This window comes from Paroedura picta, chromosome 1 (assembly GCF_049243985.1).
Source record: "Paroedura picta isolate Pp20150507F chromosome 1, Ppicta_v3.0, whole genome shotgun sequence".
Classification (NCBI taxonomy): domain Eukaryota; kingdom Metazoa; phylum Chordata; class Lepidosauria; order Squamata; family Gekkonidae; genus Paroedura; species Paroedura picta.
The window spans coordinates 144,479,197-144,495,748 of NC_135369.1; the positions used below are offsets into that span (position 1 = coordinate 144,479,197).

Here is a 16,552-nt window from a genome sequence, read left to right on the forward strand (position 1 = left end):
GCTGACTTCCTTGGATCACCAAATTGTCCTCCAGATGTTTGCAGATTGCTCCCTTTAATATCTGCTCCATTATCTCCCCCACAAGACAGGTCAGACTCACTGGTCTGTAGTTTCCCAGGTCATCCTTCCTCCCTTTTTTGAAGATTGGAATAACGTTTGCTGTCTTCCAGTCCTTAAAGAGGTCCCGAAGATGATGGACAAGGGTTCTGCAAGTTCTCTGGAAAGTTCTTTGAGTACTCTCGGGTGCATTTCATCCAGCCCAGGGGATTTGAACTCATTCAGTGCAGATAAATGCCTCTCGACAACCTCTCTGTCCATGTCCACCTGCCACCCAGACACTATCTCTTGGCTACTGCCATCTCTAGATGTGCCTAAACCCTTTGACCTGTGGGAAAAATAGATGTAAAATAGGTGATGAGCCTTTCTGCTTTCTCTGCATCTTCTGTTAGAGTTTGTCTATCCGCACCCAACAGTGGGCCTATTGCCTCCTTTACTTTATGTTTGCTCCTCATATAAGTGAAAAATCTTTTCTTGTTACAGTGGGCTTCCCTGGCCAATCTTAGCTCACTATAAGCTTTGACCTTTCTGATGATTGATCTACAGTGCCTAGTAACTTGTAGGTACTCTTCTTTAAAGCTCTGTCCTTCCCTCCATTTCCTGAACATTTCCCTTTTCTTTCTTAGTTCCTCTTGAAGTTCTTTGTTCATCCAAATCGGTTTCTTAGAGCTCCTGTAGTGTTTTCGTCTTTCTGGGATAGTCATTGATTGAGCATGCAATAGCTCTTGTTTGAGTAGTGCCCACCCTTCACATGCTCCCTTCCCTTCCAGCATTCTCGTCCATGGTATGACACTCATCATGTCTCTGAGTTTATTAAAGTTTGCCCTACGAAAATCCAACATCCGCGTCTGGCTACAAGCTTCCTTGCCCTCCATCTCAAAAGGAATTCTATGAGGACATTGTCACTCCCCCCTAGGGTCCCCACCTCCTTCACCTCCTTCAACAACTCTTGCCTGGAACTCACCAGCAGGGGCAGCTCTCATGCAGCAAGGATCTGCAGCTTTCATGTCTCTGAGGAAAGTTGAAGGAGGGGACAGACAGGCAAGCCAACTGGAGGAAGAGGCACTCAGAGGCAGGGCAACCCTCCTGAGTAGCATTTAAGCTATGAGACAATTCCTCCTCCAAGCCCTTACAACAAATATTAAGTAGAACAGACAGGCCAAGGACCAAATGTCCAGGAATGCCTTTGAACATTTAACACAGCAAGCAGAATTTGAAGGCTCGAGAGAGCCTCGGGGGGGCGGGGGGGGCCTGGCCGTCTTCTCCCGGCCGGCGGAGCGGCCTCGCTGCATCTACGACGCGGTGAGGCCGCTCCGCCGGCCGGGAGAAGGCTCGAGAGAGCCTCGGGTGGGGGATGGCCCTGCTCCCAGGCCATCTAGCGCCCATTTCATTCCTGAGTGAAATGGGCTTTAGATCTAGTGTAAAATAAAGACTTGAAATATTTTACTCTTAGGTGTGTGACAAACTTACTCTTAGGTGTGTGACAAAAGCTGCATATGTACAAGTAATTTTTCTAAACTATCTGACTCAGCTATACTTAGAAACTAGATTTGGCCCTTTTTCACTCTCTGTCATTCATGCGATATATGCCATACTTTTCCCTATGGTTCTCCTATGGTTCTCATTCTTGAATTGTGTGGCACTGACCTGTTACTACCTCATTTGATGTCACAGGTTTAAGATGACTGGAAACCAGTTTCTGTGCATTTTCTACATGTTTTGTGCCCTTGCCTGCAGGGGTGAGGCCAATGGCAACCACAGGCAGGGCTTTTCTAAAGGAGGCCCCTCTCTGGCCTTCCCTTTGAGGCTCATCTGGCATCCATCCTACTCTGTTTTAGGTTCCAGGATGAAGCATTTCTTTTTACCAAGCTTCCACCTGGGGATCTGATCAACTGTGTTCACAATCCTCTTCGGGTCTGTGGGCTGTAATAATTTTGAATTTCTTAATGTCTTTATCCTCTGAATTTAATGGACTTCTATGTTCTGGGTTTTTAATGGTTTGACTTTTATGTTTTTCTGATTCTACCACGTCCTAATGTGGGAGTCACCTCAAATAAGTCCCTGGAGAGACAACATATACATATTTTAAATAAATAAATAATATGAAGTGGTTCACAGCCAATAATAGAAGGAGCAGCTAAGAGCCAAAGGACTAGAAAGGGGATATAAAAATAAACAGGATGGTACAGCATGCCATGAAATAGTGAGTTGGAACAGAAGAAGTCTGACAAAAAACATCATATAAGATCACAGTGTTCTCTGAAGCTGGCAGAATGAGGTGCCTCAGGGCATTTTGTCTCTCTGGGATCCTGATCCTCTCACTTCATGCAGAGCACACAGGGAAGGAGGAAGCAGCATACCCTCCTCCTTTGGCTTGTATCCTGCACAAAATGAGAAGAGAACCTCTCCATGAGCCAGAAGAGGTAGTGGTGGGCAGGGCAACAGCTGACTTTTTCTCCTCAAGCAGTGAAAAGGCTCCTGCCAGCCATGGCATACTGCCAAGTTACTCATGAGTAACATTAAGAAGAGACATAGCAACGCATTCTTCAGGAAATGGATAGCACTGCATGATCTGAATCCCAGAGGAATATGAACATCAACCTCTCAGGCTGTCCTTTGCCTTGCTAAATGAAAAGAGAAATGGCTGGGAAGAAAAATAAATAAATAAATGTTTCATATGAACCACAACATCTCAAATGCCAGATGCACTGGGACACATTCAGTCGCTTTTCCCCTACAGGCCCGGGTTAAAAAAGAAACACCACCTTGATACACAGCTAGTTTGCTACCAGAGCCAAACAAGATGTGACAGTTGTCTGCTCCACTCTCTTATAAAGTGAGGGTGGTTGGCTAATCTTTTATATCAAAAGCAGTGCATGGGTGAGGGAACTGAACTTTCCTCACACTTCAGGCTCTTTTTTCCCCGTGCTTAACTGACTTCCAATATTGGTGCTGGCCCGGAAGAAGTAGCAACAGCCATAATTTAGCTGTCTTCACCCACACATCTCTTTTGGTGCAAAATTAGGCACCTCTTCCCTTTATGCAAATATACCATATATACCAGACACGTGAATCAAAAATAAGTGGCTCCCTGATACATCTACTTTGATATATCAGAGTGGCTCCCTGATACATCAGTCTTACAGTGCAACCCTTACCAAGGCAACTTGGAACCCTGCTCTAATCTACTCAATGGAGCTTACTCTAGAGTTTACAGGTGTTGGAGGCAGAGACATTGTTGTGAATGTAATGATATGATTTCTGGGTTTTCCAGGATGGTGTAGCATAGACTTTCTGATGATTCCAAGAGCTACCTCTGGAGCTTCCATGTTTTCCCCAGATGTTTTTGTTGTTTTTTTCACCTGCCACCACTTAAAGTCTGAGAGGACAACAGGAGCTCAGGGTAGGGGATGTTCTGCCCCATCAAGGGGATTGGGGGTCCTGGTTTACTCCCAGGGAAACATTCTTATGACTGTACCAATAGTCTGATTTGTCCCATAATGATGGCTTGGTACAGATGACAAGACATGGAGCCCAGGGATCAGATCTCATAATCCCTCTTCTCTATACAAGCAGTTAGTAAGCCAGAGTGTATCAGGGTTTCAGCAATGGTTTACTCCCAATTACAAATGTGGCTTGCAGGGCAAGAGCCTGGAGGGAAGGGTGAGAAGGAAATGCATGAGAATGCCCTAGGCCGTTTCAAGACTCATTTAAATCATGACAAACCATGGCTTTTACAAAAAGAAGACAGAAGAAGGGGAAGCATAGTGTGAGAGCCAGCATAGTGTAGAGGTTAAGAGCAGTGGCCTCTAATCTGGAGAAGTGAGTCTGAATCCTTCACGTACAACCAGCTGGGTGACCTTGGGACAGCTCTCTCAGCCCCACCTACCTCTCAGGATTTATGTTGTGGGGAGAGGAAGGGAAGGCGATGGTCAGCCACTTTGAGATTTCTTCAGGTGGGCATAAAACCCAACTCTTCTCTTTCTGATTCCCTGGACTCCTTCAGTATTAGAGCCAAACCAAGTCTATAGTTGCAATTCTAGACATCTCCTATGTATGCATAAACCATTCCAAACAATGGGACTTCTTCTGTACATGTTTTGCCATCAAGATGCCATGTTTTAACTGCGGTGTTTTGCTTTGCTTTGCTTTTTTATGTCAATGCAACCTAAGATCCCAAAGGAAATAGTGTAAGAATGAATAAGACAGGAAGAAAAGGTCAAACAAAAAGAATACAGCATAGGTCCATGGGAAGTAGACTATGTCAAACTCATCTGGAAAAGATAATTGGTTTTCTGGACAAGGGAAATGCAGTCAGTTGAGTCTATTTGGATTTCAGCAAAGCATCTGATATAGCACCATATGGGAGATTACTACTTAAATTGGAAATCATGGGCTGTAATGTGGTATCATAGAAAGATAAGGAACTGGTTAAAACAATAGACAAAGAGCTGTATGGAAAGGCAATTTTTCAGGTTGGACAGTGATATACAGCAAGAGTATCCAAGATAAACCATGGAAAACTAATTTTCATTAGCAGCTTTCATGCTGGAAAAAGGGTGTTGATGATATCTGATACACAGCTGGAATATGATGGTAAAATTGGGAGGCATCATTAGCATAAATGAAGGCCATATATGGGAACATCATCAATGGGACAAGATGTAATTATTGTTCAGAGTATTAGCCATGGGATTTGATAAAGTGTAATAAGTACTTTGGTCTGTATTTAGAAATTATGAGCTGGAAATGAGCAAGAGGAAAACTACCTCTGAGTCTTGGTAAATAACAAAATTACTAAGGGCCACTGACATTATTCACCCAAATGATGAATTTCAGTGTGCAGAGAATATGCAGATATGCTTACATGATTAAAGAGCCTTTCATGATAAAAGGAGGGGAAAGCAGTGCTTTTCTACATTAGCAAGACAGAGACTAAGAGTAGACAATACTCTACAAAGATATGAGGAAACACATTTATGGAAGCTGTAGAAATTAAAAACGAACGTGGGTGTAACAACCAATGTGTTGTGTAGGAAAGCACTAAGTTGGGAATCAGGATATTCTCAGGACGACAAGAAGCACAACATGGTCACAGATAAACCCATACCATGAATTAAACAGCGGAATCAGAACCATATTGGATACATAGTTTAAAAAGGTTCTAAGAGGCAAAACAAAAGTCTGGCTATATGGGCAAAACCATGGCCTGACACAGAGTTGTAAGGATGCCTTGTGGAGCAGGGTACAGAAAGAAAGTAGCCAAATCAAAATACAATGGACTAAAGCAAATGTAAAAGAGGGAGCTGGCATCCAAAAACTAGTAGTCCTGTTGCTTTCCAGAATGTTTTTGATGGAACATGCTAGGCTAAGTAAAATGGGTCTCTAGAAAAACTAAAGCCTTCCTGAACTTTTTCTATTGTTGGGCCAGAGGGCCAGTAAGTTGGGCCAGTAAGTCTCCCTGTGACTAAAACCCTTAAAGGCACCTACCCTAAATACATGTCTTAGACCAAGAGCTACAATGGCAAAAATGAAATCTTCTGCAAAGTATCCATGGCCTTTTTTAGGATCAGGCAGGCAAAAACAGCCCCCTTTCCTGTTTTCTGGAGGTGGGAAATGATCTGGGAAAGGGAAATGATCTGGGAAAGGGATCAGGAGCTTCCTTCTCCCGATCATACAGAGGTCTGAGCACTTTGTTTTTAAGCCAACCACTTACACAAAAATGACTTTTTTGGGCTCCAGGGACCATGTCCAGCCTTCTCATGGGGGGGGGGGAGCGATCAGGCAGCCTTCTCCTGATCTTACAGGGTCTGAGCACTTGTTTTAAAGCCAACCATTAGCACAAAATGACTTTTGGGGCTCCAGGGACAATGTTCAGCATCTCAGAAATCCACCCTGACAGAAATAAAGTACAAAAAAACATGAATTCCAAAAGCAGGGGAGAAAGCTGTATCATTCTATTGTTTCTCAGCAGTGTTGATTTTTATTTAAAATGCATCTGTGTTGTGGAATTACCGAATAGTAACATAGAAGTGCCTTTAAAAAAATTTTTCGGGGCTGGGAAGAAAGTTTCAATCCATGAAAGAACTGCTGTATCGAAGAAGAAGAAGAAGAAGAAGAAGAAGAAGAAGAAGAAGAAGAAGAAGAAGAAGAAATGCTGCTTTTCTCTACCCGAAGGAGTCTCAAAGTGGCTTACAATCGCCCTCCCTTTCCTCTCCACACAACAGACACCCTGTGAGGTAGATGAAGCTGAGAGAGCCCTGATATCACTGCTCGGTCAGAACAGCTTTATCAGTGCTTTGGTGAACCCAAGGTCATCTAGTTGGTTGCATGTGGAGGAGCACAGAATCAAACCTGGTTTGCCAGATTAGAAGTCCGCACTCCTAACCACTCCTCCAAGCTGGTGATTGGTGTCTTGCTGTAATTGACAAGCCAAGGAGTGGAGGGAGAACTTTGTTTTGCTTTCCCTTGCAGCCTCATCAGGAGGCAAAAAGCTGCAGCAGGGTAGAGGGAAAATGCAGGAGGGTCTCCTGTGAGGAGGCTGCAGATGTGAGGTTACCATCCCATGTTTATAAGCAGGAAGCCACTCACGTTTTACCCCTCTGTGCAGAAATGGTCAAATTATACTTTAAACAGGTCACAGCTTTATAAGAGGTCTAGTAACAAAAAAGGCTGATGGGTCAAGGAGTATCCACAGTTATTAAAGCAGACAGCAAAATCATAATTGGGAGTTTCAAGCTGTTTTTGTATTCCATTTTAGTAACTAGTTGTTAACAGATTTTTTCCCCCTGTCATTTCAAACAGACCCATTTTAGTAACCAGCTACTATGTATTGGGTTAGCAAAGAATAGTTGAACCACAACTGAAGAAAACTGCTTTCTTCTGGTTTTCACTTCTTATAAGCTGGTTTCATGTATTGTTTGTATGTTTTTATGTAAACCGCCCTGAGCCTATTAAATAGATAGATAGATAGATAGATAGATAGATAGATAGATAGATAGATAGATAGATAGATAGATAGATAGATAGATAGATAGATAGATAGATAGATAGATAGATAGATCCCTATAGCATTAGAACATTCCTGCCCCAACCCTGGAAATGGATGAAAAAGTCGACCTTTTAAAAATGCCAACCACAACCATATCACCAGTGGGGAACTCATCCCAGAGATTCCTGATCTCCACCAAGAAGATAACATTCCTAGGAGAGAAGCTATCAAATACTTTAGGCAGTAGATATGCATTTAGTCTCAGCAATGGCCAGCTAGCATGACTATAAGTTCCCTGCTTTATTACTTAAACACTGTCAAGTTTCAGTTAAAAATGTAAAGTGATTTGATTGCAAATTCTATTTTGGGAAGATCAAGTAGCTGTTAGAAGGGAGAAAATCAAGGGGGAAAAAGGCATTTAAAAATGTTGTTTGCCTATGGATGCACAAATTTGTCCATTCTGATTACCAAAGAAAGTATTTTTAGCAGTGAAAAGAGACATTATACAAAATTCAGCTATCATATCTGAATATTTGTTTTAATAAGATTGCTGTTAATGAAGCACATTCTAATAACAATGAACTCCAGTGTCCTTTAGTAGGCAAAAGACAGTTCTGGAATATATAAAAACAGCTCAACCAATAGTTGGGTTTTGGTTGTCTTAAATTATGTTCAGGGCATGAGACTAAAGTACACCCTGCAGCAACCAATTGCTACTGTGATATCCTTAAGTCACCCGACATGTTAGACAATTTCCTTTTGTGGTTTTGAAAATATATATGCAGACTAACTCCATGAATGTATATAGAAAACGTGCATTTAATAATGTATAGCTCTAGCAATGAACTATTGTATTTTGAAAAGTAACCCATTTTGAAAAGATCACCAATTAGTTGTGGCATACATATAAGACTCTCCATAACAGAAAGTGGAAGCTGCCTTCCTTAATATAAAATATTAAGTTCACCAGACAGTGAAAAAACATTGCATTGATGAATATATAACACTTCAGAAATGCACCTTGACATGCATAACCAATGCATATCCAAGGATATTTTAAAGTGGTCAGAATAAGCAGAGGGAAATATGGATGAGGTGCAACACAGAATGATCACCATGTAATATTTTTCTTCCAGTGTTTTTTGAAAGCTTTGCAAGATGAAAACTTCATAAAACGAAAATACAAGTTGTCAGTAAAAAGTTGTCAGTAAAGGTCTTTATGGAATTGGTTTCTTACCTTTTCTCCTTTCTGGCCTGGTAAGCCAGCTACTCCTGGCAATCCTGCTTCTCCCTGTTTAAAATAAAGCCAGAATTGTCCATTCTGAACTTTAAATAACAAGCCAACCTCTACATGGACAGTGTCATCTAAGGCTGCCAGTTTCCCACTGAGGATTCCATGCTGCCACTCCTGTGGCGATTGGAAAAAAAACATTTTAAAAATTGTCATTGGGCAAAGGCATGGTATCACTTCTGGGGGAAATCTGGAAGTGTTTTAAGCCGCCTTCTAGAAATTGCTAGAAACACTGTGGTTTTACCATAGAGTTCCCTGAGATTCCTAGAGAGGCATCACATTAATTTCAGGGTTTCCCCAGAAGTAATGTCATGTGATCATCCAGTGTTGTGCTACATGTCCTCATCCTCCTGGACTTCATTCCTGGCAACCCTAGTTATTCTATCCTAAGTCCACCAATGATTATGTCTTTGTAATTCCATTGACTTCAATGGATTTAGAAGTGTGCAACTCTGCCTAGTACAGTAGCCATATCCAGGTAGTGACATTCCTGGAGATTTGGGGGTGGAGCCATAGAAGGGCACAATTTGAGAAGTAGAGGGAGTTCAGGAGAGATGTGACACCATACAGTCCACCTTCTGAACCTGCTTTCTCAAGGGGAATTGATCGATGTGTCATGTACCCATAGCCTGGGTACATGCCAACCACTTAGAGGATCCATGAGGTGGTCTGCCTTTCCCAGGGAGCTCTCCCAAACTCCCTTCCCCACTTCCTTGTTCTTTCCACCCTCTGAAATTATCATTTATGGTTGGCACTGTTTAATGTTGTAATGCAAACAACCTTGCCTAGCTCTTTGTGTTTCGATGCAAAGACATTTGAAAAATGATTTAACTTTGGGAATACTTTTGGGCACACAAATTCCATGGTTGGGGAACTGGGGGGTGAGGGTATATCTGTTCCTTGAATATTCCATGAGAAGTCTTCAGCAATGTTTCTCTTGTAATGGCAAGTTCTGTAGTTGCTCCCCTAAAATCCCAATAAATACTTTTGGACTCCACACTGTAAAGAGCCTATATCTGCTTTGGTGCCCTTCATGGGTGTGCATCCCAGGGTCATGACACCATGTCAACTGGAGACCAGCTGTAATTTCAGGGGAACTCCGGGCCACACCTGGAGGTTGGAAGTCTTGCTCCTCAAGACTGAATTGGTAGTATTCTAAGCTTGAAATAATTCTGACAGTTATGCTTGTGTATGCTTAAAATATTACAGAACAAACTTATCTTTAGGGTTGCCAGCTCTGGGTTGGAAAATACCTGTAGCCTTTGGGCGTGGAGCTAGGAGTGGGTGGAATTTGGGGCAGGGAGTTCTGCTATGGACTCCACCACCCAAAGCAATCATTTTCTCCAGGGAAACTGATCTCTGTCACCTGGAGATGACCTGTAAAACCAGAGGATCCCCAAGTCCTACCTGGGGACTGGCATCCCTACTTACCAGAAGGATGCTGCCTGAGCACTTTCTAGCTCAAAGTTGCAATTATTTCAGTTTCCTTACACAGAATCATAGAGTTGGAAGTGACCTCCAGGGTCATCTAGTCCAACGCACATCACAATGCAGGAACTCACAACTACCTGCCTACATTTACCCAGGAACTGGGGTTTTATTGACTTTTCCCCTCAACCAGTTTATTTTCTTGGCCATTCATGATTGTATATATTTCTGACACAGAGCCTCCTCCTTACTTTCCTTCCCTTCCTATTCAGCTGCACCTATATTGCCAATTGTGCGGGGAGAGGGATATTCTGTCCCTTTTACAGACTCTTAAAAGTATGCTATTTACCAGATACTATTATTTACCTCCATGCCATGAAAACTTTCAATTGTACACTTCCACACATTGAGATTTTAATAGAGGAACAGAACATGTTTTGCAAGCCTGTTAGCAACCATATTTACTGCATTTTAACAGTGTGCTTCATTGTAGTTTTTCAGCCATTCTATAGCATGGCAAATCATCAAGGTACATATTTCTTTCAAGAGAATTTCCCGATCCAGATTTGGTAAACCCTATCTTGTCTCCTGACTCATGATACCCCCCTCTGAAGAAGAGATAGAGATAGAGATAGAGAGAGAGAGAGAGAGAGAGAGAGAGAGAGAGAGAGAGAGTTTTTTTTTAAAAATCACACAGAAAACATAAAGAACCATACTCAAAGAACTTGTGCATCAGCCGCATTCTATATTTGGAACCCTAAATATTGTTAACAGCAGTTTTTAAAAGACATTTTCTAGGCTTCAGAATTACGGCAAGGTTTGAAACCGTGATGGGAAAAATAACTTTAAAATCCTACCCATTTTCCCTGGGCTGACTCATGTGTATCACACTTGAAAGTACCAATTACAGTCTAAGATACTGGAAGAATAAAATCAGAATATGACCACTTATTTAGTGCAGAAAAATGTCTGCTGTAGTTTAACATCAGTCACATTTATGAAAATAGTGTTCACCTTACATTAAGTAGATGGAAACATTAGCACTGGCATGTAATATATTTTCTAAAATGATGCTAAGTGACCCACACACTTAGACTTTCTAAGGCAAATTAGATTGGCAATATCTGTCTTGCTGTCTGTCTATCTAAATTGACATCACTTCTTTCTAGGAAACACCCTACGTTCAACTGGCAAACTGTTTTTGTCTTTTTTACCTCAGAAGTGATTTATTATTGCCAATGGTACCTCCATGTCCCCACCCCATAGAATTTTACCAATTTTACTCTATACTGATGGCCCCATCTATATACATCTATATGAGAGAGAGAGAGAGAGAGAGAGAGAGAGAGAGAGAGAGAGAGAGAGAGAGAGAGAGAGAGAGAGAGAGTGCACACATTAGACTGAGAGTGCGGTATGTCCAATGAGAGCCCAAATAAGATTGGGGGAAAGTAGAGGAAATTGGTGTACTTTCCAGAAGGGCCCTGCTCAAGGTCCATTACCATGATCTGTTCAGGACATTTCTGAAATATAATATATTTTTTCATTCATTACTTCTGAGGTATTATGTATGTAATAGGATAATGTATACGTTTCAAGTTTCCAGGTTTGTTCTAGGCCCAGATGTCACTTCCAGTTGAGCCACTTGCAGCCTCACTTGTGCTGGTTGTTCCCCATTTTGTCCCCTTTGTCTTTTAAGTTAAAGATTATGAGAGTACTGTCTTCCATCTTCTGCACAGAAAATTTAAATCTAGCGACACTGCTCTTCCCTACTAGCCAGTCTCTCTTAATTGTGTGGTCCGGTTCCTGTGCTCCAGTTAGGGATGAACTGCCACATACTGTGTCGGATCTGTAGCTAGCTATTCCAGGAAGCAGTCACTTCTATTGTCTGGAAATTTCATCTCTGCAGCATACCTTGGAGTGACATTTATCCAATCAATGTGAACAGTTTAAATCACCCTTTATTACAGTTTTTATCTATCTTCTAGATTACTCTGATCTCCTTTAACACTGAACCATTAACTGACAATCTGGTGGTGGAAAGTGGCGTTAAGTCATAGCCAATTTCCAGCAACCCCACAGGATTTTTAAGGCCAGAGACGAGCAGAGGTGAGTTGCCATCACTGGCCTGTGTGTAGCAATCATGGGCTTCCCAGGTGTTCTCCCAACAAGGGCCAACCCCGCTTAGGTACCAAGATCTGATGATATTAGGCCAGCCTGAGCTGGGCCATCCGGATCAGGGCAAATGGCAATCTATATGAGGGGTATTCCCTTTTATTGTGATATATTTTGTTCCCTTAGTCATTACTCACATTCCAGGCAATGTTTGTCCTAGCACATTGATTTCCCAAGGTTTTCTCATCTTTATTCTGTGCGTATTCATGCTTGATTGCCCTGACCTAGATAGTCCAGGCAAGCCTGATCTCATCAGATCTCAGAAGCTAAGCAGGGTTGACCCTGGCTAGTATTTGGGTGGGAGACCTCCAAGGAAGACCGGGGTCATGACACGGAGGCAGGCAATGGAAAACCAACTCTGAACGTCTCTTGCCTGATGACCAAGACTAATAATATGTTTGGGTTGTTGCAATTTGTTTTGTATAACGGGCTATTGCAGGGCAGCATAACCAGTGTGAGCTGTTGGGGTGCTATTTTCATATCTGACCAGAAGGAAGGTTTTATGAAGAGTTGTCTCTTTATTTGATTTTGTACTTCAGTACTGAAACCCTGCTGTTCTCCATAGCAGGGATCCACCAGGGCTTATACCATTTTCTCACCTTCCATATTTTTGCTCTCAAGACATCACTAGCTCTTTCATAGAAGAGTGGAAATTAAAACCAGGATCCTGCACATCTGAGATCAGATCTCTGGCCCTTACATTATGCTATGGGATGTCAATGCTGTGTTGGAAATTCCTGGAGATGTGGAGGTGGGGAAGGGAAGGGTGGAGGGAAGGGACCTCAGCAGGGTATGATGCCATAAAGCCCACCCTCTGAGATAGCCATTTTCTCCAGGGCTGTTCATCTCTGTAGTCTGGAAATCAGTACTAACCAGTGACAGCTAGCATAGAAGGGTTGTCATTCTCCAGAGATTATTTGGAGAATGGCAACCCTTCTATGCTAGCTGTCACTGGTTAGTAATGGCCACGGCCGATGAGCTTTAAGGCCACAAGAAATGGGCCCAATGGCCTGGGTGATCTCAGGAAGTGGCTTTCCTATCTGTTATCTCTGGCCACACCAATCCAACAATTTCAAACCATTCTTTGGCTATCTAGCCTTGGCATTGTTCCTAGCAGAAGCTACAGCTGTGCTTGCAGACCACATCTCAGTCGCAGTGCATGTCTGTGGTATACAGGGTTCTAGGGGGGAAATGCAAAGGAAAAATGTTGGCATTTCTCTTGTGTGCATTTATGACCTTTTTTATTTCTATATGCAAATCTCCTGCGGGCTTTTTTCATGTACACTTCTTTTCAGAAGATCCCAGGTTCAGTTTCAGCATCTCCACTTAAATAGAACAGGTTGTCAGGGATGTTATCTCTGCATGAGACCCTGGAAAACTGCAGGCACTCTGAGTGAACACTACTGACTGATAGACCAAGGGTCTGATTATCTGGCATTTCATTCATTCCAATGGCGCAGGTTTTTAAAAATTAAAGTTGATCTTGCATAATTCCATTAAACATTCCCCCAGTTCCCACTGTACTACACAGGAGTACAGAGTACATCACTGGCAGTCTTCAAGCAAAGGTTGGATACACACTTTTCTTGGATGCTTTAGGATGCTTAGGGCTGATCCTGCGTTGAGCAGGGGGTTGGACTAGATGGCCTGTATGGCCCCTTCCAACTCTATGATTCTATGATTCTATGAAACGGCCTTGTGTAGATAGCCCCCCAGTGTCCTCCAAGTTAGTCAGGTAGTTGATTGCATAAACTGGTGGTGAGTTATTAGAGTGCTGAAGTAGGACTTGGAAAGCCCATCTTGTAATTTCCAGTCTGCCATGGAAGCTTACTGGGGCTAGTCACATGCACTCAGGCTAGCTTATCTCACAGGGTTATTGTGGTGATAAAACAGAGGAGGAGAAAAATGTAAGCTGCTTCAGGTCCTCATTGGGCAAAAAGTCAGGGAGGAATGAGATAAGTAAACAAATAAGTGCCACAAGTTGTGCAGTACAATTCATGGGCTCCAGGCCATTTTTTGTGCATTAACCATGTCTAAAGTATTAAAATCTACAAAGCATAATTTATAACCTCCCATAAAGTTAAATCTCAGCTGAGACTTAGGGAAGAAAGAAACTGTTTGCCATCTGGCATATCCATACCTCTGATAAACAACGTTATAAGTAAAAAAATATTCAGCAGCAGTACAAACTTAATACAGATTTCATAAGGCCTGAACAAAATGAATTAATACCTTGTTTGGATAGCACAAGCATTTTTCTTCAGGTTTTCGGTCCATGATTGGAAGCGCATGTATTTCACCCACATGAACAGTGGATGGTGATGCTGCAGTAGTTTTCAGGTGTTCTTCCAAAGGACACTGAAATTTTAAATGTTGTTTTGATTTAAGCCAGCTTCATCCACACAGATCAAAATACATTTCCTACAGTGTCTTCTAGAATGCTGTGGCTGCAATCACTATAAAAACTGAACTCAACACCAAGACTGATTTGTTTGTGCTTCATACAATATTAGGAAGGATTAAACCTTTTAAAGAGTCTACCTTAATTGAAAGGAGCTAATAAACATAAATAATGTAATGATGTGGCTTGTTTGGATATGAAAAGTTAATTGGTAACCCACCTTGTTCACCATATATGATCTCTGAAATCTTTCTGTATTTCATGTTTATTACCCCAAGTGACATATTCCTCATGTGTAATGCATACACAAATTCAACCATTTTCTTAAAAACTGGCTCTAATTCAGCAAACACAGACAGATCTAAGTTTAGCCTTGGTATCAGCGTAATATGGCATGTAGCCAGCTTGGTGTTGTGGGTCAGGGTATGGCCTCTAAACTGAAGAAACGGGTTTGATTCCCTGCTCCTCCACATGCAGACAGCTGATTGACCTTGGGCCAGTCATAGTTCTCTCAGAGGCCTCTCGGTCTCATCTACCTTACAGGTTGTCTTTTGTGGGGAGAGGAAGGGAAAGGTGTTTGTAAGCCACTTTGAGACTCCTTTGGGTAGTGAAAAGCACGGTACAAAAAAAACCCAGCTCTTCTTCTTTAAATATTTTTAAAATCTGGTTTTCTAGTCAATATTTACAATAACTGGTTTGTAGGCCAAAATTGACCCACATCCTTATCCAGCCATATTTACAAAGTGGAAATGGTGGGGGCACAGTAGGTTTACCAGCCTCCAGGTGGGGATGGGAATTCTCCCCAAATTACATCTAATTTCAGGATGACAGAGATGTTTTTCTGAAGGAAACATAGAAACCTTGTAGGGAAGATTCTATGGCATCACATCCCACTGAGTTATCTCCACTTCCCAAATGCTGCCCTCCTTAGGCACCACCCTAAGTTATCCAGGAATTTCCCATGCTGGAGAATGTTAAAAGGATATGGATGGAGAGACTAGGCTTCTCAATAAGGATTCTGTATAGATATTTGTGAAAGTATCTGGTTTCCTCTGGAGCCCATACGTAGCTCTCTCCATAATGTACGTTCCCATCTTGAGAGACAATCGCATGCAACATGAGTTTCAAATAGACACGGTGGAGAAAATGTGCACCCACATTAGTTGAATATACAGATTTCCCTTACTGAACTGGAGCAAATGACCGTCTGGTTCTTTTCCCAACAGCCATCTTGTTTCTTCAGAGTGTCTCATGTTTTTTTGTGATAAAAATAACCATGTAATATAGAGTTCCGTTCTGAAGAAAGGGCATTCTGATAATACCACAGAATTTTCTTACGTTTCTTACGTGCTAGAAGGAATGTACTGATGTGAACAAACTTGCATTTTTATTTTAATAACTTACCATGTTCTCAAATAATTCACAACAAGTCTCCAGAGCCGCTAACTGAGGATTGCAATATAGAACCATGTGGCCAAGTTCAATCTGTTTAATAAATACAGGAATGTTTATCAGCAGTATAAGGCAACACATATTTGACACATTTTTAAAAACTCCATAACCACAAGTCATCACAGAGGTTAACTTAGGCTGCAATGTGCCTAAGTCTGCACTGGATTACTGCCATAAATGTTTTAAATTCATTGCAGTCTGCCATTTTAAAATACGGTATCTGACTGTATTATACCAGTTAGCAAAGCAAACCACAGACTTTAATTCAAATTTAACAAGTGTTTGGAGCCAAAAGGTACTTAACATTAATTTTATTTAACTGAAACATATGTAATCCAGCCTCCCATATTTAAGCTCACACGACAGCTTACAACAACAAAATTATATAATATAAATAAAAGCATAACTACCTAACTTAAAATGCTTTTAAAGCTGAAAAATCTACCATAGCAGATTTTATAGATCTTTGCCTTCTTTTGATCAATCCTTCTGGACGTAGTTCAAGTGCATGCTTACAGGAAAAATGGCAAATATGCCAGGTTGGAGCAAGATTTTTTATAGCAATACTACTGCTATTACGATTACTTCTACTACAGCAAATAATACTTAAAGCATATCTTTGCCATTCTATACTGTTAAGACATTCTCCTTCCAGTGGCACCAATTTAGGGCAAAAATGAACACGATTGCACCCCTGTGACTGCCATGGGGATGCTGCCATCGTTTTGAAATGCCACAAGGCTTTTAATCAATACCTATG

The 16,552-nt window shown here is 41.7% G+C and overlaps 1 protein-coding gene across 3 annotated transcripts in view; it reads right to left on the bottom strand.

Annotated features, from left to right (window-relative positions):
• COL19A1 (collagen type XIX alpha 1 chain) overlaps positions 1–16,552 on the bottom strand; it is a 255,136-nt gene that overhangs the window by 173,120 nt on the left and 65,464 nt on the right. For all 3 annotated transcript variants that reach the window (XM_077307567.1, XM_077307559.1, XM_077307577.1), the window contains exons 7-9: positions 15,745–15,825; positions 14,172–14,297; positions 8,286–8,339 (exon numbers count right to left, since the gene is read on the bottom strand). In XM_077307567.1, coding sequence (XP_077163682.1) covers positions 8,286–8,339; positions 14,172–14,297; positions 15,745–15,825 — 261 coding nt within the window. The remainder of the gene's footprint in view (positions 1–8,285; positions 8,340–14,171; positions 14,298–15,744; positions 15,826–16,552) is intronic.